Here is a 20,112-nt window from a genome sequence, read left to right on the forward strand (position 1 = left end):
GTTAATATTCTTAAGGATATAATATAGACTGTATTAGTATATTATACAATACTCTTAATATTTCTTTAGCTAATTCTTTTCTACTAGGTAATAGCTACTAAGGCTAAGGACAAGTTTATAGCTCCCTAACTCTAATATACTAAGAAAAAGCTTATAAAGTACATTAAGAAGCTAGATAATTCTCCCTACTATCTAGCGGCATGGGTTTTTAACCTAGAGTATTATATGGCTTTCTTAAAAAATCGGAATAATTATATTACCATTAAAGGAGAAAAAAAGCTCTTTAGCGTACAAAAGCTCTAGAAGAGATTTTGCGAGAAAGTAATACTTTTAGGTTCAACTATATCGTACGCAACTGAGAAAACTTAAAAGTCGCCTTTAGAGTCTAAAGAAAACCTCTCTGCCTTCTATAAGGCTCGTCTTTAGTATTATTTAAAGCATACTCGTCCACAGAGTCTAGATAAGTTTAATAGCTATATTAATAAGAATCCAATTCCGCTTAATAGCCATATAACAGCTATTTAATAGTGGAATTAGCCTCTTTAGCGTACGAGATTTCCATAACTCTTATAGCTTACAATTAAAGTTCTCTTAATACCTAGAATAAGTAATAAGCTAAAGAGAGTATTTTTAGGTTCTCAACGTCGCGTTCCATGGGATTATACGAGAACTACTCTATAAATACTTAAGGTATTAAAGTGCGTAAAGGACTAGGCAGCTTATAAGATTCTAAGTATTCTTTTATAGTTTTTTTATTATATAGTAGCTAGAGAGTTATATAAGGGAAGGCATATATTATACAACACTAAGTATTAAAGGGTATAGGATATATAAATAGAATAATCTTAGGCAAAAGGTAACCACTAAAGGCGCGTAGGTGGCGTAGGTAAATATATGCTAACTTTAAACTAAATAGATTATAAGTTTAAATCCTACCAATATTGTCCTTTATTAAGAATCGGGAAATATAATTATCTAGTATACTTCCCGCCCTATTATACAAGAGATTCTCTGGCAATATTGCCATAATATAAGTAAACTCTCCTCTCTATATAATATACCTATATAACTAACTACTCTTAGAATAAGTAGGAGAGGGTAGAAGCTTTACCGGCAATTAATGTGGAGGCTTAGGTAGGGGGTATATTAAAGAAGCAAGTTTAGATAGGGAGGCCCTCATATATAAATGCAATTCTAATTTAGAGCCGTGGGTCTTTAAATATAATTATAAGTAACCTATATTACTTATATAAGGTAGAGAGCTAATTAATACTAGCCTTGCGAGGCTTATACAGCGACTTTACGTCATTTAGTGGGCCCTTACCCCTTTACTAAATATCAGAGCCTCCTAGGGTTCTATAGTAGGTGCTATAGAAATTGCAAGTAGCGGGATTATAGAGGTTAATGTTCGTCGTATAATAAAAATTCTCAGCCTATAGCGGCGGCAGCAGGAGTACTAGAGGGTAAGGATCAGATTATAGAACTAGAGGATAACGAGGAATAAATAAAAGTTACTAAAAACTGCTAGATCTTCTTTCTTTTTTCCTATTTTTATTTTATTTTATAGTATTTTATATAAAGAGAAGTATAAATAAAAAGGTAGAAAGGAGATATCTAATTAGTAGGAAAGCTAAAGGTATTTACTAGAGCTTCGTGTAGAGCTTTATACGGAGCCTCCGTAGGGCTTTATGCGGAGCCTCCGCAGGGCTTTATGCGGAGCCTCCGCAGAGCTTTATACGGAGCCTCCGCAGAGCTTCGCGCAGAGCCTCCGTACGTAGAGCTTAGTGCAGAGCCTCTGTACGCAGAGCTTCGTGCAGAGCCTCCGCAGAGCTTCGTGCAGAGCTTTTGCTAAGCTTTGGTAGAGCTCCATGCGGGGCTCCCCTTAAGCCTTATTCCGCAGAGCTCTTATAAGCTTTACATCTACGTAATATTACTTATCCTTAAGATATTTAGATAAAAGTGGTACCATTTTAAAGCGCTTCGCAAGCTCTATAAATCTATATTAATAGAAAATTTATTTATTTAATATTAGGGGGTGCATTATAAGTATAAGTATATTAAGGGGATTTTGCCAAGACTATCCGGAGACTATCCGGATAGTCTCCGGATACTATCAGCTGATAGGTCTATTATCCGAGAGGCCTATCCGGCCCTATCCTCCGCAAGTCTGATATCAACACGCGTCTCTACCAGAGTATCTCTCTGCAAAATACCGCTCTGCATGCGACGACCTTGCTAGAAAGAACATCTGGATTGTATTAGGCGACGACAGGGTCAATATATATCAATTTGGAGCTTTATTACCATAATATCGACGTGCAATTACTTAATTAAATCTATAGCTTCATTTTGCCAAGGCAAGCCTTGATCCAGACGATCTGGTTAGTTCACTTACCGTAGCACCTTTATTAACGGCGCATGGGATAATGGCCGCAGCACACCTATACTGCGCATATGGATTGGGTATGTCCCTATTATGCGTAGCGGTAGTATCGTTCTAGGCGTAGTCTGTAGTTGTAGAGCCTTATATTGTATATAAGGCCGTTTATAATTATTCCTTTTTGGATAAGGAGTTTTTGCATTCCTAGTGTATATATACTAACGATAAGGGAGCTATGTGTTCGTCCGGCGTCTCCCTAGCGAGTCTTTAGTAGCTAAGTTATATAGTTAGTTATGCTATAAGTCTAGAATATAGGAATATAGGAATATAGAAATATGGAATATACTAATATCGGCAAAATATTGTCCCTTGTAAATGACCTCAGCTGCTAGAAGTTGGCGTCGTTGGCGGGCCATTAAGGGTATTAACCAACTTGACAAACCAGCCTATATCGAGTTCATTTAATACGCAGCCTACGCGTAGCCTACGCATAGCCTATGTAACCTACGCAATCTACGCAACCTGCGCAACCTATATAACTTATAATTTTAGATAATAAAGGCTACTTTAAAGCCGTTTATAAAGCTAGTAAGATAAATTATATACACTTCTTTATATAATCTATTATGTCTATATCTACTACCTATCTATATTATCTACCTATCTACATTACCTACCTATCTATATTACCTACCTGTCTGCATTACCTACCTATCTATATCGCCTACCTGTCTACATTGTCTACCTGTCTATATTATCTACCTATCTATATTACCTACCTATCTGCATTACCTACCTATCTACATCGCCTACCTATTTATATTATCTACCTATCTACATCATCTACCTGTCTATATTACCTACCTATTTATATTACCTACCTATCTACATTACCTACCTATCTGCATCACCTACCTATCTATATCACCTACCTGTCTACATCGTCTACCTATCTACATCGCCTACCTATCTGCATCGTCTACTGGTCTGCATCGTCTACCTATCTATATTACCTACCTGTCTGCATTACCTACCTGTTTACATCGCCTACCTGTTTACATCGCCTACCTATCTACATCGTCTACCTGTCTGCATTGTCTACCTATTTATATTGCCTACCTGTTTATATCTGCCTATAGTGTCTAATTTAATTTAGGGGAGAGGTCGGCCCGATTAAAGGCTCTGATTGATTCGAATTGTTCTCTATAGCCGTTCGCTAGCTATACATTTAAATAGTAGTTATCTAGGGTGCCTCCCTAGGAGGCCTTAATTTGATTTGATTCGGTAATAGGCTCTGGATTAATTTAATTAATCGATTAAATTGTTTATGGTGTTTGCTAGCTGGTTATTTAAACGGTTGTTGTCTGGTTCTAGTAACGGTTATCTGCTAGTTCTGGCGACGGTCGTCTGGTTCTAGCGACGGTTATTTAGTTCTGGCGACGTTCGTCTGGTTCTAGCGACGGTTGTAGTTCTAGCGACGGTTGTCTAGTTCTGGCGACGGTTGTTTAGTTCTGGCGACGGTTGTGGTTTTAGCGACGGTTATCTAGTTCTGGCGACGGTCGTCTAGTGCAGAGCCTCTGTACGTAGAGCTTCGTGTAGAGCTTCGTGCAGAGCTTCGTGCAGAGCTTCGTGCAGAGCTTCGTGCAGAGCTTCGTGCAGAGCTTCTGCAGAGCTTCGTGCAGAGCTTCGTGCAGAGCCTCTGTACGCAGAGCTTTGTGTAGAGCCTCGTGTAGAGCCTTATGCGAAGCTTCGTGCAGAGCTTTGTGCAGAGCCTCTATGCACAGAGCTTCGTGCAGAGCCTCTGTACGCAGAGCTTCGTGTAGAGCTTCGTGTAGAGCCTCTATGCGCAGAGCTTTGTGCAGAGCCTCTGTACGCAGAGCTTCGTGTAGAGCCTCGTGCAGAGCCTCCAAGTATAAGACTATAAGATTGTATAAGATTGTATAAGATTATATAAGATTATATATAATAGTTAAATATATAGCATATAACTTTACCTTAATCGCACGTTAAGAAATATACAGTTAGCTTTTAAAGTTGTTAAGTAGGTTAACTGCGTATTATTTAACTTTTAAGTAGGTTAACTACGTGTTAAAGGATATATAGTTAGCTTTTAAAGTTGTTAAATAGTATATTAAGTAGGTTAACTGCGTATTAAGTTAGTTAAATTATATATTAAGTAGGTCAACTGCGTGTTAAGTTAGTTAAATTACATGTTAAGTAGGTTAACTGCGTATTAAGTTAGTTAAATTGCATATTAAGTAGGTTAACTGCGTATTAAGTTAGTTAAATTACATGTTAAGTAAGTTAACTATATATCGAGTTAGTTAAATTGCATATTAAGTAGGTTAACTGCGTGTTAAGTTGGTCAATTGCGTGTCGAGTTAGTTAAATTGCATGTCAATTACGCGAAACGCGAAAACCAAAGTCTACTTGAATCTCATCCTGCGAATATTTTCCCGATGAACATACTAACGAACTAATGTACTTAGTATATTTCTTAGGCGTAGTATTATATATTTAAAGAACCATAGTCCCTACTTAAATAGTTTTCTTTTTTATAGCAAATCTTAGAATATAATTAGAGTTAATCTATTAGGCAACCTACTCTACTAATTATATTTACGTTATTAACTATTCTATACTTATATACCTAGCCCATTAATAAGTCTACAATAGTATTTCCTATAAGGCTTTATTATAATAATAATTCATTGCTTAACGTCCGATTTGGATCCCTATTAGGCCTACGCGGACTACTCCTTATTTACATATGGGGAGAAAACTCTATTTAAGAAAAATGAGAAAACCCCGTGATCCATCTCCCCGCCTTTTGGGACTCGCCTACTTAGCGCCTATGGTGCTCTACTACCTTACTGTTTAACCTCCTTGGGAACCACTGCTGCCGTAACAAGCCTACGGACGCGCTAGTATTACAAACTATTACTCTACTACTGTAGAGTTACTAGGGGGCACCTGCTGCTCGCCCCCTTGCCTTCTATTACTATTTCCCTTGCAACCCGGAACTGATTTAGCACATTTTGACTAATAAGCCACTGGGTGACCGCCTTGAGGCCTTTTTGTGTTAAGAGCAGTGTATTATAGTTCTCTGTGCCAGCTGCTGAGAGCATTGTTTCTCGATTGGTGCGTAGGGGGCATAGCAGTATTACGTGTTTTGGTGTCTGTCTTGGCCAGCCACATTCGCATCTCGGGCAGGTAGTTATATATTAGCTAGTAATACAGTAGAGTTCAACATGCCTGCTTATCCAGGCCTCTACCCCAGTTTTCTAGTGCTTTAGTCCCAAACTATAAGCAGTTGGCTGCCACCACCAATTGCGGGGAATTTCACCAGTTCTTTTGGATATCTTATAACGGTATTAGGGGCGATGGCGCAGTGGTAGAGATGTGCTATCGGGAAGTCCGACGCGGAGTGGTGACCGCGAAGGTCGTAGGTTCGAATCCTACAGCCCTTTTCTTTCCTGTGGCTTTTTACTCTCCACATAAATCTCAAAAGGGTATGCAGGCGCCACCATCTGCAGTATTAAGATGGCTAAAGGGCGCTTGCCAGCGCTAAAAAAATAGGCCTGTTGGCTTGTAACGGTGATAGGAGCAACCAACCCCTAGTCTTAGTGTGGCGCGCAACGGGGCGGTAGAGAATGTTGGTAAGGGCGCTATTTATCGCAACAGTGGGGCGGGGATATACTATTGGTCACGGCTAGGGGGAGTTTACGATAATGTGACTAAAAATTGTGCTTAGCAGTATACACCTTGGCTATTAGCTACACTAGTCCACCAACAGTGGGAGGAGGCATCTGTATATAGTATACTGGTTCGACTAGCCAGTTCTAGGAGGAGGTTTTTCCCAGTGTGCTGGTTTCCTCCTCTGTAGAGAATAGCGCTCCATAGAACCGCTGCATGGACCTTAAGGAACCGCAACAGCGTAATAGAATTAATCTATCTATCTATAACGGTATTACCCGAGTACCAGTCTACCCCCCAGTAGTCTGTATAAGAGTTTCCTCCTAGAGTTGGTACGCTTTCGCACGGCTTAGGAGCCTTCCATAGCCTCTAGTTTCAGGCTTTATTATACCACTGTTTAATTATAAACTATATTAGGCTCGTCCTTAATAGGATCCTCTTATATATTTACCGTAGAGTCTATAGTTAACAGCTACGTAGCTGCTTATTATAGGTTTTTGGCGTTGTAAGTTAGGTAAACGTTTACTAACTTTTCACGCCCATATGGTAATATTGCGATAGCAATTATTGTAACAATAATAAAGCAATTAGATTTAGTTTATTAGGCGTAAACCCGGGCTTATAACCTGTTAAATTAAGGTTATAGAGCTAAAACTCTATGTATTGCTTATTTTCTATATAGGTGGTTGAAGAGATTTCAAGGAACTTCGACCGACGGTCGAAGTTGTCTGATTGGTCAGATTCTTGCCAAGAGGTTTCTCCCACAAGTCTCATCACGTGATATCGTTGCGGGCTTGTTTTCCAACAGTATATGCAGTAGAAGACACCTTAAGTTAAGCTAGGGTCTCGTCAAATCTTAATTAGTTAAACGCCGTCTCTTTAAATTAGAACCGTTAGAGCCTTCGACCGGGCCAACCTTCTACCTTAATTAAACGACCGAATAATTAGTTGCAGCACATTTCCGCTAACCAATTAGAGAGTCTTCGGCTAGCAGTTAAAGTAGGCATATAGGCACGCATATAGACACGCACGCAGATAGGGACGTAGAATATATAATGCAGAGCTACTAGTGCATAGCTAAATGCACAGCTAGACGCATAACTAGATATAGGGTCTAATGCAAAGCCACGGGCAGAGCCTTAACTAAGAAGCTATATACAGTACAGACCGATACAGGGCTAGATATAGAGTTTTGATATTAAACGACTAGCTAAATAATAACTGCTCTACCACCGCCACTGCTGCTGCCGCTACTGCCGCTATTCCGTCCGGCTATTTTGTCCCTACTGTCTTAACTAACTATTTTATCTCTACTGTTCTAGATCTATACCGCTGCTAGACCCACTAGATCTATTATGCTGTTTAACTATTCCGACCAACATATTCTAGGCCTAATACTATTCTAACTGTTTCGACTGCTATTTCTACTAACCGTTCCGTTCCACTGTTCCGATTGTTCTGCTTATGTCAACGCCCCAGCGAAGCTGTTCGATTTCGGTTCGTATGCTGTCTAGCCAGATAACAGCTATTTGATTGGGTCTCATGAGTGCCCAGCTGGCACCTCAGTCACATTCTAGCTGAATGGGCTTGATGAAATGTGCCTTGGCTATTTTCAGAACCAGAAGCCTAAGCCAGCTGGTTTGTATATTAATGCTTGCTAAATTTGTGCCACGGATTATCGAATGATTAGAAAGACAGCAATTGAGATTCACGTTATATATCACAACAAATTAATGCGAACTAGATCTTAAATGCGAAGAAGGATTAATAGAATGTCAAATTTCGTACATAGCTTCTTCTAATGGTGCACGTATGACACTAATAAACTAGGAAGAGTGAAGTGACTGCTTTTACTTACACATCAATGCGCCTCCCCTTACACGTATCTTACAAGTCCAATTCGTGATACTATCTTACATCCGCCTTTCGCTTATCTACCGTGCATTTGTTATGCTTTGACCTCACCGAATTACGTCGACCCTAGCATCTCCTTCACGATCCGAACAACCTCTTTCTTTTCTACTGGCTTCCCTTCCAATTCGCCTCCTGGCCCTGTTACTGACTTCAACACGCTGCCCAAATCTAGCTTCTCGGAACCTGCTTTCAATTTCTCAATTACACCTTCTACAGCGTTCTTAATATCCGCTTCTCCTACAGTTTCGACACTGCCTGCGTACTCCTCCAATACGGCTATCTGCTGCTCTTCCTTCGTTGCAAGGTCTGGCCGGTTTGCTGCTGAGAACTCTGCTGCTGCTGATTGCGCACTTCCTATACGTTTCCGCAGCAGAGCCAGCAACTGGAGGTCGTTGGCGATGGGAGAATTTGTTTTGGAGGCGTTCGTAATTTCAGCTAATATAGTACGTAGGACTGATAGTCGTGCCGTGTCCTTGTTACGCATAGCAATCTTCAAGTCGTTGCGGAGTTGCGTGAGGATGGGTGAGGACGAGTTTGGAGGCGTGGAGGATAGACACCGACAGCAGGGTGGGGCGGTGGTACGGCGCGCATGGTCCCTGAGAAGCAAATTCGAAGGTAAAGTGCGTGCGGAAAGATGGAAGACAGGACGGGGTAGTGAAGCCATTGTCTCTGTTGAAGCGGTGAATCAAATATCCGGTGGAAATGCTTCAATTGAAACCAACAATAGAAAACAGAAAATAGAACAAGGTAGTGCGGTGGCCCAACCTCGAGTATTTGAATATGTAGATACTCCCTCTCGAAATGCAATTGCAAATTCCAATATTCTCTCTAGGCATTCGCTTCTTGTTCGATTTGATTGATGCCAGTCTCCGGAAACCGACGCAAAAAAGTTGATCCGAGACGCGCTCCCAGGCTCTCATAGCTTTCAAGCTTTTGTTGTCGCAGTAGAAACCTTGAGTAAGAATTCCCCCCAAGAGGCCATTCAAGTGCCTGCAAATAAATTTGTCGCGACTCCATTGTTTGACTCTCTCCCCTTTTTCCTCACATTCATTTTTCAGGACTGATTTTTGGCGCATTGTACTATATGCCTTGCCAGCGTTTTTGATGTCAAAGACAACACGCTAATCCATCCTCTTCCTCTTCCTCAAGCCCATGTCTTTCGCGGTCCCTGCGACCCCTCAGCGGCCTACACCGCCAGGCGCATTCATCAATACTCCTGCGCCTTCTCGGCCTCCGGTGTTTCGAGCTCCATCAACTACTACATCCTTCCAGAATGTCGGCCAACAGCAGACCCAGCCTTCCCTTGCTCCCACACAACAAGTAGCACTTCCAGCTACTACAAGTACGGCGCAAACCCTTACACCTATAGAGCGTGCGGCGCGAACAATCAATGAGACGTTAACTCAGGAAACGAGGTATCCTGACTTAGATACCTATGTTGGACGTGAGCATCATCCCAAATTCCGGCCCTCGCATCTAGAATACTTACCATTTTGTAGAAGGTATATCCTCTGATTACGACATTCCTACCAGCACAGCATGGGCACCTTTCCAGAGAGTCAAGACATACGATATCCCCGACCGGATATTTGAGCAGTACAACCACGGCCAGATGTCGACGATGATGGGGCTATTTGCGGAGTTAAATCATGCCTGGATAACGATAGACAATCAGCTATATCTATGGGACTATACACATCCGAATCCTGAACTGATTGGTTTCGAGGAGCAACCAAATACGATTACAGCAGTAAAGTTGGTTGTTCCTCGACCAAAGGTTTTCGTGGATTCGATTTCGCATCTTTTGGTTGTCGCGACTATATCTGACATTTACTTGATTGGTGTGTCCTGTCAGCGAGGACCGGAAGGAGTTCACAGCGTAGCATTGTACCAAACGCGCATGCACGTGTCTATCAAGGGAATGAAAGTCAGCTGTATAGAAGGCTCGGCAAAAACAGGAAGAATATTCTTTGGCGATGGACGGGACTCGGACGACATTTACGAGATCACATACCAGCAAGAAGAGAAATGGTTTGCGAATAGGTGCGCCAAGATCAACCATGTTTCGAAGCCTCTTACTTCTACTCTACTTTCCACGATATCTTTCGGGCAAAAGATAGTTCATGAACATGTCGTTCAAATGGCGATTGACGACACCCGGAATTTACTCTATACTCTATCTTCGTCCTCCACGATTAGAGTGTTTCACATGAAAACAGCCAATACCCTCGACTGTGTCATCACGAGACCTCTAAGCAGTATAAAGACAATGATCGGGCATATGGTTAGATCAGAGCTTTTAGGACCAAATGCCACTCTTGTCTCTATCGATCCTATATCTGCAACGGAATCTGCGCGATTGAATCTCATGGCTACAACATCAACCGGCTGTCGCATCTTCCTGAGCGCAACCTCTGGCACGTACTACTTCAGCGATTCATCTAGCGCTCCAACCAGCATGCAGGTTCACCATGTCAAATTTCCTCCCCCTGAAGGCCACGCATCAAGTCAGAGTCCTTCCTCACAGTTAACAACATATCAAGCTGCGCCACCAATTGCGACCAATTCGAAGATGCTAATGATGACCCGGAAGGCCAATAGATATGCACCGGGATACTTTTTCTGCTTCGTGCAGAGGACGCAAGCGGGCGATAATGATCTCTTGTTCATGTCAGCCCCGGATTCTGGACGGATCGCGAGACCGCAAGAGCCAGCACAGGGCTTCAGATACATGGAGTTAGGCCATTGGCTTCAACTTGGAGGTCAAATGGAAGATATTGGGTTGGTCACGCCGCCATTCGCCGCCGCACCTTCACCAATGGGTTTTGGGAACGAACTGGCTGTACAATTTGATCAACCCGGAAGCGAAATCGCCATTCTCACAAATACTGGAGTCCAGACGATTCGCCGCCGTCGCCTGGTAGACATGTTTGCTTCCGCTATTCGCTATGGTGGTGGTGAAGAGGGACTCGAAGCGGAACTTCGTAAATTCGTACGGTTGTATGGACGTGGCGAGACGAGCGCTACAGCTCTCGCAGTTGCCTGCGGGCAGGGTTCTGATGTGACTCCCGATGCTCGCGTTGCCAAAATAACGGACCACGACATCTTGGAGTATGCGCGTAAAGCGTTTATCGAATTCGGCGGAAAGGCGCAATTGAACGAAAACTCAGTTGTCGACAACAGCGCATCTGCGATTGACAACGTACGGCCTTCGCCACGGCATGAGGGTATTGCGCTCTACATTTCTCGCCTGGTGCGCTCAATCTGGAAATCGCCGATTCTGAAAGAGGGTAGTACGCCTATTGGAGGTCTAACAGTTGCCCCAGCAGTCCAGCTACTAAAGCTACAGAGCATCCAGCGAGATCTTACTCATCTGCAAGAATTCTTGGATGCGAATAAGAGCTTCATTGATGGGTTAGCAGGACCGGAGGCGCTGGGGCGAGCAGCGACAAAACAAGACGAGGTCGAGCTTCAGGGGGAGAATCGGGCGCTCACGAGTTTAGTACAGCTGATTGGAAGTGTTATCGAAGGTATATCGTTCGTCCTAGTATTATTTGATGAGAGGGTAGACGAGATCGTGCTATCACTATCGGACACCTCGCGACAGAGGGTGCGGGAACTCACTTTCGAGGGGCTATTCTGCTCACCCAACGGCAAGGAGCTGGCGAAGGAGCTAGTTAAAGCTATTGTCAATCGAAATATTGCCAAGGGATCCAACGTCGAGACAATCGCCGAGGCTTTACGGAGGCGCTGTGGCAGCTTTTGCAGCTCCGAAGATGTGGTCATTTTCAAGGCCCAGGAGCAACTTAAGAAAGCCTCAGAGGCTGGCGCAAATACTGAGTCTGGTCGTATGCTCTTGAATGAGAGTTTGAAGCTCTTTGAGAAGGTCGCGGCGAGTCTGTCTATGGAACACTTAGAATGGGCTGTCAAGCAGTATGTATCGATGGCGTTCTATGCTGGTAAGTCAATATCCCTATTAATAATTGGTTGTTTCTCTAACGATTTTTATAGGAGCTATTAGGCTAGCTTTAAAAGTCGCGCAGCAGTTGGACCGTGGCAACCGAGCACTGGCATGGATCAAAGATGGTTGTCCCCAACAAGTGGGTTCCAGTGATCGCCCTGCAAATTGATATACTGGATATACTAATAGCTTGTAGGATGTCCGGAGAGCATCTTTTGAAAGTCGGACAAAATGCTATGACCTTGTGCATGAAGTCATCCGCGCTGTAGATAAGGCATGCAGTGATAAGCCCGACATGGTGGACGGTACTTTGTCCCTCACTGCCCGCCGGCGGGGCGAGGCTTATGAAGAAATCAATAATTCGGACGATGAGGTCTTCCAGACATATCTCTACGACTGGTACCTGAGCCAGGGATGGAGTGATCGCCTTCTAGAGATCAGCTCGCCCCATGTTGTCACCTATCTGCAACGCAAATCGTTGGACGACGCAGCACACGCAGACCTGCTATGGAGATACTATGCTCATTATAACAGCTATTTTGAAGCTGCAACGGTACAGCTCCAGCTTGTGAAGAGTGGCTTTGAGCTGAGTCTTGAGCAACGGATCGAGTATCTTAGCCGTGCAAGAGCGAATGCGTCGACGAGAGTTACAGGGATCTCAGATATGCGTATGAACCGACAGTCAAGGCAGGAGCTACTAAGAGAAGTTTCAGATCTGCTAGACCTGGCAAATATCCAGGAGGACATTCTGCAGCGGATGAAGTCAGATGTCAGACTGCAAGGAGAAAGAAGAGACGAGGTTCTGAAGCAACTCGATGGACAGATCTTACCGTTAGATGAGGTATGTCGCTATTCGCCTGATATCTATCATCTGTTTCATTAGTTTTCTACAATCTTCCCGCTGTTTCCTCGCTGTAAACTTTCATGCTAACACTTTTTGTAACGCCAGCTCTACAACGGCTACGCAGATCAAGCCGGCTACTACGACATCTGCATTCAGATTTACCACGCCGCTGATTACCGCAACGCTACCGACATCCGGGCGACGTGGACCAACCTTGTGGAGCAGCTGCACATCGAAGCCATAGAACAGCAACACACGCAACCGTGGGAGCTCGTGGCTGAGAATGTCCGGACCCTAGGTCGCCGCCTCAATTGCTCGGAGACAACCTTTCCAATACCCACTCTACTGCCGCTACTTCTACAATACGACATAACTACCTCGGCTGAACGAGCTAGGGAAGCGGGGAAAACTGGGGAGGTGATGGATGCCCCGCAGACTTGGGTCTTGGATATTTTCCTTGAGTTGCATGTCCCATGCGAATCACTTGTCGCAGTATTGGAGACCCTTTACTGGTCCGACGAGCCACCTTTTGCAGGTCGCAATAAGCGGATCATAGCGAAGCATTTGATCTATGTAATTGAGAAGTGGTTTGAGGACACCTCGAGACATGGGGTTGTCTTTGGAGGCGAGGAGAATACTATCGCAGTTGCGGACACTTTGAAGGAAGTTTTGAGTGGGGCGGCATTGGAAGAAGGTAGGGAGTGGATGGAACGAGGGAGAGTGCTCAGAGCGACAGTGGAAAGCATGTTGAGGTAAAAGTATTCATACCTCGGACTACATGAGCAATAATACCAGATTCGCCGCGTTAATGATGTTGGTAAAAGTGGTAATTAGTGAGCCGAGTTTAGGAGGGTCTTTTATTCTTTAAGATTCCTTTGGTGGTGTTCAAGGCGCGTCAGAACGGAAAAGCAAACCGCATCTTTGGTGGGCGTGCTTCTGGTGGGTGTCGTTTGGAATATTGTTGTACACAGCCTCAGATAGCGGGTGGCTATAGGCGTCGGAAGGTCTAAATTCAATAAGTGAGATTAGTGTATACATATGAGAATCCACATACTTAAAAGGATTGGAATACGAGAATCACGTGCAACCAGCTCAACCCTATATGCCGCCTGCTTGGCATCAAGTAAACAAGCTCTGAATCAACATTGCGCAATAGTACAACCATCAGTACCCGGCCGTATCACGTCTATATTTTATCTAGTAACCGTTTTCCTGCTGCTTTTTGCATTTTCATTATGGCACGCCCGCTCAGTGCTCGCAAGCGCGATATCCTATACCTCACCTTCTTCATCATCCACCTGCCTATCATGTTTGGTAAGTAGCTTCGTCCTTTATATCTTTATTTTTATTATCAGCATCAAGCCTACGTTCTTGGCAGCAGATCGCCGGTCCCATTCCTCTAGTCCATTCAGTCATCTTTCTTCTCCATCACTTTTCCATGCTTTCTTTCCTAGATGCCGGCCATGTCAACCTGCATTTCGGAGTCATCCGAATTTTTTAAAGCTTCGGTGTCCGTGGGCCTACGCAAAATATATGGGATCCACGTTAATTGAATGCGTGAGTGTGCTATTATAGCGATCGATCTCTACCCCATATATCCTGAAGTAGCCAAGCCTACGTGGATGACTGGTCTCAGGGAGTGGTACATTGCCACATATCAAGACCAATTCTTCGTTATTCCACCGTAAGTATTCAGTATCACTGTTTCCGGACCCACAGTTATGACATAATTGAACGAATGCTCATGGGGCCCAAGGGCCTGGTTTAATGTCTACATGTGGATGGAAGCCCTCTATCACGTTCCACTAAGTGTATGGGCTATCGGAGCATTAACCCGGGGTATGTGCAATTCCCCCTTGTGATACGGATATTCCATGTTGCGCCGCTTCACGTCATTCGGTTTCATACAGCTTCCACCATTGCCCTTATATCACCCCCTCAGCACGCTTAGGGCTTGATGTATTTATGGAACATACTAAAATAGGAAATAGATGACCCCAAAGTGCCCCTCCATCTCCTTCTTTTCGCCGTCCAAACTGGTCTAACGACACTCACGTGCATCGCGGATTACCTCAGCTGGGATAACATTTCTCAAGATGCAAAAGTCACGCTAGGCGCATTGTATGTGCCGTACCTGGCTCTCGGTAAGTGGCTAATTCCATGACATATAAATATATGCCGGGGATCCTACGATAGGATATTGCTATATTGCTGGTATAGTTATGCTGACGTGAGAACAAAAGCGGTCTTTATGGGAGTGGATATGTTCGGCCGGCTAGATGCGGTGATTAGTCGTGCTGCAGGAGTTAAGGCTGCCAGCGGGAAGAAAGGACTTTAAATATTGCGTCAGAGCGGGTAAATCGGCGCGGAGATGGTGAGACGGGAGCTGAGGTCTAGTGTGTGCGAAGGTGGAAACTGGAATAGGGTCGCTGGATGGGGTAGACCTTCCATATTCAATTGACAGCTGTTGCTCATTACAGAAAAAGGCGATTATAATATATTGCGCTTTTATAACCACATCATTTTTATCCAACGGCTAATCTTAAACTCTCCTTGAACGCTTTCTCGCCTAACCCTCGCCCTATCAGCACGATTTTTCCGTATACCTCCATTCTATCTCCTTCGGAACCACGTGGGCTACCTGCCTCGTCAATTAGCTCAAAGACCTCCCGCACACCTTGCAAGAGCTTCACAGAGCCATTAGTAAGCTGTATACGTCCTTTTAGCCTGTGGATTTCAAACTTCGAAGAGGCAGCTGCGAGTTCAGAAGGCGTGGGAAGCGGAAGCGTGGACTCCCAGAGTACTGCACGGAGCCATGCGTCGAGTGCCTCCAGTTTTTCCGCTTCTAAGGTTGGGACCGGCAGCGTGACTGTGGATATTGTCTAGAATGTGTTAGCACATCTTCGCAAGGTTTCAACTAGGGGTGATATAAGTGTGATGAGTAAGGCTCACCGGATCTAGATGGCTGTGTCCTCGACTCGCAAATTCTAGTTCGCTTGCGACGACAGAGTCATAGGCGTGGAGGTCAAGCAGCACACCTTCGAGCTGCGGGACCCGGCTCCGGAATGTTACGTGCAGTTTTGCAAGCCCGTTGATTGCTTGGATGCGTTCTCGAACACGTGCGAGCTCGGCTTCAGTGACGAGATCGCTTTTATTAATGACTACAACGTCGGCATGAGAAATCTGCAAGTGTGCAGTTGTGAGCTCAGGGTTTTCGTGCTTCTCATTGCTATGTTCTTGATGACCAGGGGTCGTTGATGGGGGCTTCTCGTTGAGGCTTTTTAGGATGTTCTTTGCATCGACAAGTGTGACGATGCCGTCAAGGCAGATCGTGCTACCTAGTCCTTCATCAACCCAAAAGAGTGGGGCAATATTGCCTGGGTCAGCAAGCCCGGTAGTTTCGAGAAGAATGTAGTCGAAGGCGCCACGCCGCTCCATTAGAGCTTCGATGGCGGCAACGCCGGAGTCTCTGAGAAAGGAGTCAGATCTAAGAGGTAATAGAAAAAGTGGGAGAAAAAGTGGGAGAAAAACGGACTTGACTGAACAGCATATACAGCCGTTTGCTAATTCGAGCCATTCTTCTACTTGCTGGCCGTCCTTGGAGACTGTAAGGGATTTTTCAATATCGACGGCTTTTGTGGGTGTTCCGTTAGTGAAGTAGGAAATGAGAAGAGAAAAAGGAGATATACAGTCACCGAATTCTGCTCAGCGGTATTAGCGAATGAGTCTGTAAGGTTCAGGAGATAGTGTGCCAACCGTTTAATATTACTGCTATCTTTTTCCCGTGGCGCTCCGTCAGGATGTAATTCATTAGTGTAGTCTTTCCAGCGCCGAGGTAGCCTACAAATTCCCATCAAAATAGGTCAAGCATAGTGGCAGAGGACACACCAGTAATTATGGTAACAGGTACTTTGAGAACGGACAGCTCGTTCACTTCTGTCTCAGGCCCTACATTCTCCTCTCCCGAAGCAAACAAAAGCGGGGGAGCTTCTTCCTCCTCAATGTCTAGGTTCATAGTGACTCAGCGTGGCTGGGTCTAGAAAAGCTGAGAGCAAGTATCTAGCAGTATATCCTGTAGCTTGGGATTCTTTCAACGGTAAGTAAAAGAGATGTCTTTGGGGAACAGCGAGTGAAGTTCGAGGGTCAAGATACTTTGAAAGAATGATAGAAAATTACAAACAGAACCTACCGAAGTACTCTGACCGTTTTCTCTAAGTATAAAGGTTAGTAAACAAGTCAATAAAAGAAGTTTCGAGGGTCGGATATAAGAATACGCGAAGAAATATAAGACTATGCCGACAAATTATTACGGAGTTGACTAGTGCAGCGGAGACGAGCATAAAATTTGCAAAAGCTCTTCCAAAGACTAACTTATTAGGAAGTTTTACCGATGAGCTTTATAGCGCTAAATATGTGTACACTTTTTATTTCAAGAGATATAGAAAAGAGCATGCAGAGTGATACCGCTGGTGTCTCGAGGCCCTAAGTCGGTTCAGGTTTAGCCTCACCGAAATCCGACTACCGCACCTCGACAGCTCTTTTTGGCGTCAACAGGCACAGCACCGAACTGCCCTCTCCCCTACCGTAACCTGAACAGCACTTGGCTTTGGGCAGCAGTAGAGCACGATGGCGGGCGTCTCACCGTCGAGCTCTCCCCGCCTCCCAAGTCCCCCTCCCATCGCCGAGGATCAAATTGGTCCAAAATCACCCATAGCCGCTTCTGAAGAACAGGGCAAGCTGTTCAGCAGTGTCGACCATGGCGCTTCGAGGAGGATACGTCCTGGAACAAAGGCCGCAGATATGGCAGAGGGTCCTCCTCTGGTAGAATTAATAGAGGTGAGCTAGTAGATGGTTACATGTACAGGCGCATTTCAAGCCCTGTCAGATTTCGCCTGCAGCTGTCGCGTTCAAGTGGTCAAAGGACATCACAGCTGACTCTAGATTTATAGATAGATTCTGCTTTCCAGTTGACGGAGCATCTCAAAGCTCTACATAACTTCCTCACTCATTCCTTAGGTTGTACGACTACGATTCCTATCGACAAGCAGAAGGCTCTCCGCCTGGCGCAACCTCCAGAGGGCGTCGACAAGGCCCTCTGGCTCTATGAGCTGTGTAGATTCCTCACACAAAAGGTCAACTCCATAATAATCGCTCTCTTCTCCGATAGCCCACCATGCTCATCCCAAACCTGCCCTGAAATGCGCGCATCAGAATGGCAATATCTCTGCGCCGTCCACGATCCTCCGAAATCATGCTGCGCTATTGATTATTGTTGTCACACACTAGACTGGGCAGCCAACACCCTTACTTCTCCGAAACACTTTCCGAGCAGATTAGCGTTAGGCACAGAGACAAACTCTGCGCACCAGCAAGTGCGGCAGCTTACGAATATCTTTCGTCGTGTCTACCGGATATTTGCACACGCATGGTTTCAACATCGCGACATGTTTTGGAAGGTTGAAAACAAATCCGGGCTCTACATATTCTTCAAGACTGTCTGCGACGTTTATTCTCTAATCCCTGAGGATAACTTCACGATCCCGTCGGAGGCTGAAGGCATCGACTCGACCCCTGTATCAACAGCAATGAACCCACCAACAATCCTGCAGAAAGATGATCAGATACAAGCGACCAATGAGAATGGGCCTGAGGGCGCTGCGGATACCACTATAGCTTCGGGAAATACAACCAAGCGGCATAGGCCTACTTCTTCCATTAGCGCTACTTCCGTTGCAACTGTTGTAGAAGAGAATGAGGAAGAGGAGGAGCATCAACCTAAAGAAGATGCACCAAAGCCGGAGTCGGAGTCTGGGTCGGAATCAATACCAACGCCAGGGCCTGAGTCTGAACCAGAGCCTAAGACAGAAGCTGAGGTAAAGCCTGAAGTAGAGAAACCGAGTGTGGAGGAGGAACCGACAGTTGTGGCAAATGAATCTGGCGATCCTGCAAAGGATGAGATTGAACTGGAACAACCTCAGATTGCAACTACGGAGCCAGAAGGGCAAAGTCCACCCGAAGGTGAAGATTCCCAGCCGGAAAAAGAGGAGAAAAGTAGTGCCGATCAAACATCTGCTGAAGCACCAGTCGAGAAGGCGACAGCGGAGAAAGAGAAGTCCGCGGCTGGAGACGCAGGAGAGGGAGATTAATGACACGTGTATAATAGTCCATTGCCTTGCAACGGCACATCATTACTAGTAAAGAAATACCCCACAGAATTATTTTGGTGAGCCAACCAAATCAGACTATTCGAGATGATTCCGGAGGAACAGCTGTTCAAGCATCGCTATTCGTACGTACACGTCTGGCGAGGTGTTCACGACCCTCGGTCAGAAGACGGCAGGATTGGTCAAAATCATTGGCAGACATTGACCGAGATGACCAATACAAACGGGTAGACTTCAATGGAGGGTTGCTAGCGTTCCTAATGCAGAAAACTAAAAGGTATTAATTACTGCGGTCGTGTGTAGGGAAAGTCGTTGGGCGCTGGATGATGTGCACTAGAAGGAGTTGGCAATTCCGCAAATAACCCCCCTGGTGAATGATCAGAGCGCTGGACGGGCGTATTTTAATGATCGGTGAGAATAATGAAGCATGGTGTGAGGTGGCGTCTAGCGCAGAGGAGCCTCAACGGGTCGTCGATAAATGATGAAACCCACGGCTGGAACGGTTGCTTTTTCGCCGTTTTCCGCCGTTTCCCGCCGTGAAAGGCGTCGCGTCCGGACCGATGGGCCAAAGCGTGCCGTCCATGGAGGCAACATCCAGGCTCTTGGGACGGGGATTTAGCACCAATCAGTTAATTGAGAAGCGAACAATTTCAGGTTTGCGAGCCAAAGCAGCAGGTCGTCCACCACAGTAATCTGCAGAGAATCAGACTTCGCCCTGCGCTGCTGGGAGGGCGAGCTCGCGTGCTTTCGTTGTCTGGCAGCTCAAGCTCCGCGGGAATCCCCTTATTCCCCTCCTATTATTTCCACCAACCTTCAAGCCTTGTGCATACCGAACAGCCAGTGATTTCACCACATCACGCAACGGCAGACAGTAAAAGTTTTTTTTCAAACGAAATGTGACAAGTGTGACATGCGACATGGCTATGATTCGCGGCCCCCTCCCTCCGCGGTCGCTGCTTTTCCGCACATTGCATCGCACGCTGGCGAGCTTGCAGACGCCACAACGACCGCCGCTTTCTTCCTTGCCAATCCTAGCTGCTCCTGCAGACTCCCTCCTTTGATCTGGGGTAGTTATGCCTGATTGGGCCGTCGGCAACGCCTCGATGCTTCGACGGGCCGGGCGAACTTGAGAGAAAGTAGTAAGGTGCGAAGA

General features: G+C 45.2%; 5 protein-coding genes across 5 annotated transcripts; 3 read left to right on the forward strand and 2 right to left on the reverse strand.

Moving 5' to 3' along the window:
• Positions 1 to 7,850: 7,850 nt before the first annotated feature.
• K441DRAFT_664614 (GatB/YqeY domain-containing protein) lies at positions 7,851 to 8,818 on the reverse strand. Its single transcript, XM_067649376.1, has one exon. The coding sequence runs from the start codon at positions 8,652 to 8,654 to the stop codon at positions 8,046 to 8,048; it is 609 nt and encodes a 202-aa protein (XP_067500858.1). The 5' UTR covers positions 8,655 to 8,818; the 3' UTR covers positions 7,851 to 8,045.
• A 133-nt stretch (positions 8,819 to 8,951) lies between these two features.
• K441DRAFT_641478 (nucleoporin Nup157/170) lies at positions 8,952 to 13,845 on the forward strand. The gene is made up of 5 exons (XM_067646655.1): positions 8,952 to 9,434; positions 9,490 to 11,949; positions 12,002 to 12,090; positions 12,148 to 12,792; positions 12,901 to 13,845. The coding sequence occupies exons 1-5, from the start codon at positions 9,143 to 9,145 to the stop codon at positions 13,549 to 13,551; spliced, it is 4,137 nt and encodes a 1,378-aa protein (XP_067500859.1). The 5' UTR covers positions 8,952 to 9,142; the 3' UTR covers positions 13,552 to 13,845.
• An 87-nt stretch (positions 13,846 to 13,932) lies between these two features.
• Positions 13,933 to 15,421, forward strand: K441DRAFT_205736 (uncharacterized protein). Its single transcript, XM_067640512.1, has 5 exons — positions 13,933 to 14,109; positions 14,371 to 14,479; positions 14,552 to 14,634; positions 14,787 to 14,939; positions 15,039 to 15,421. The coding sequence occupies exons 1-5, from the start codon at positions 14,031 to 14,033 to the stop codon at positions 15,131 to 15,133; spliced, it is 519 nt and encodes a 172-aa protein (XP_067500860.1). The 5' UTR covers positions 13,933 to 14,030; the 3' UTR covers positions 15,134 to 15,421.
• K441DRAFT_698436 (vitamin b12 biosynthesis, cobw-like protein) lies at positions 14,877 to 16,636 on the reverse strand. Its single transcript, XM_067653061.1, has 5 exons — positions 16,552 to 16,636; positions 16,485 to 16,496; positions 16,331 to 16,427; positions 15,748 to 16,264; positions 14,877 to 15,677 (listed from the first exon to the last, which is right to left on the reverse strand). Exons 1-5 carry the CDS (start codon positions 16,604 to 16,606, stop codon positions 15,321 to 15,323), a joined length of 1,038 nt encoding a protein of 345 aa, XP_067500861.1. The 5' UTR covers positions 16,607 to 16,636; the 3' UTR covers positions 14,877 to 15,320.
• Positions 16,637 to 17,421: 785 nt separating this feature from the next.
• On the forward strand, positions 17,422 to 18,941 carry K441DRAFT_688866 (Mob1/phocein; the record flags this gene model as incomplete). Its single annotated transcript, XM_067652239.1, has 2 exons — positions 17,422 to 17,631; positions 17,745 to 18,941. The coding sequence occupies 2 exons, from the start codon at positions 17,422 to 17,424 to the stop codon at positions 18,939 to 18,941; spliced, it is 1,407 nt and encodes a 468-aa protein (XP_067500862.1).
• Between the last annotated feature and the right edge of the window lie 1,171 nt (positions 18,942 to 20,112).

The sequence above is a fragment of the Cenococcum geophilum genome (genome assembly GCF_001692895.1).
Source record: "Cenococcum geophilum 1.58 unplaced genomic scaffold K441scaffold_39, whole genome shotgun sequence".
In the NCBI taxonomy this organism is placed as follows: Eukaryota; Fungi; Ascomycota; class Dothideomycetes; order Gloniales; family Gloniaceae; genus Cenococcum; species Cenococcum geophilum.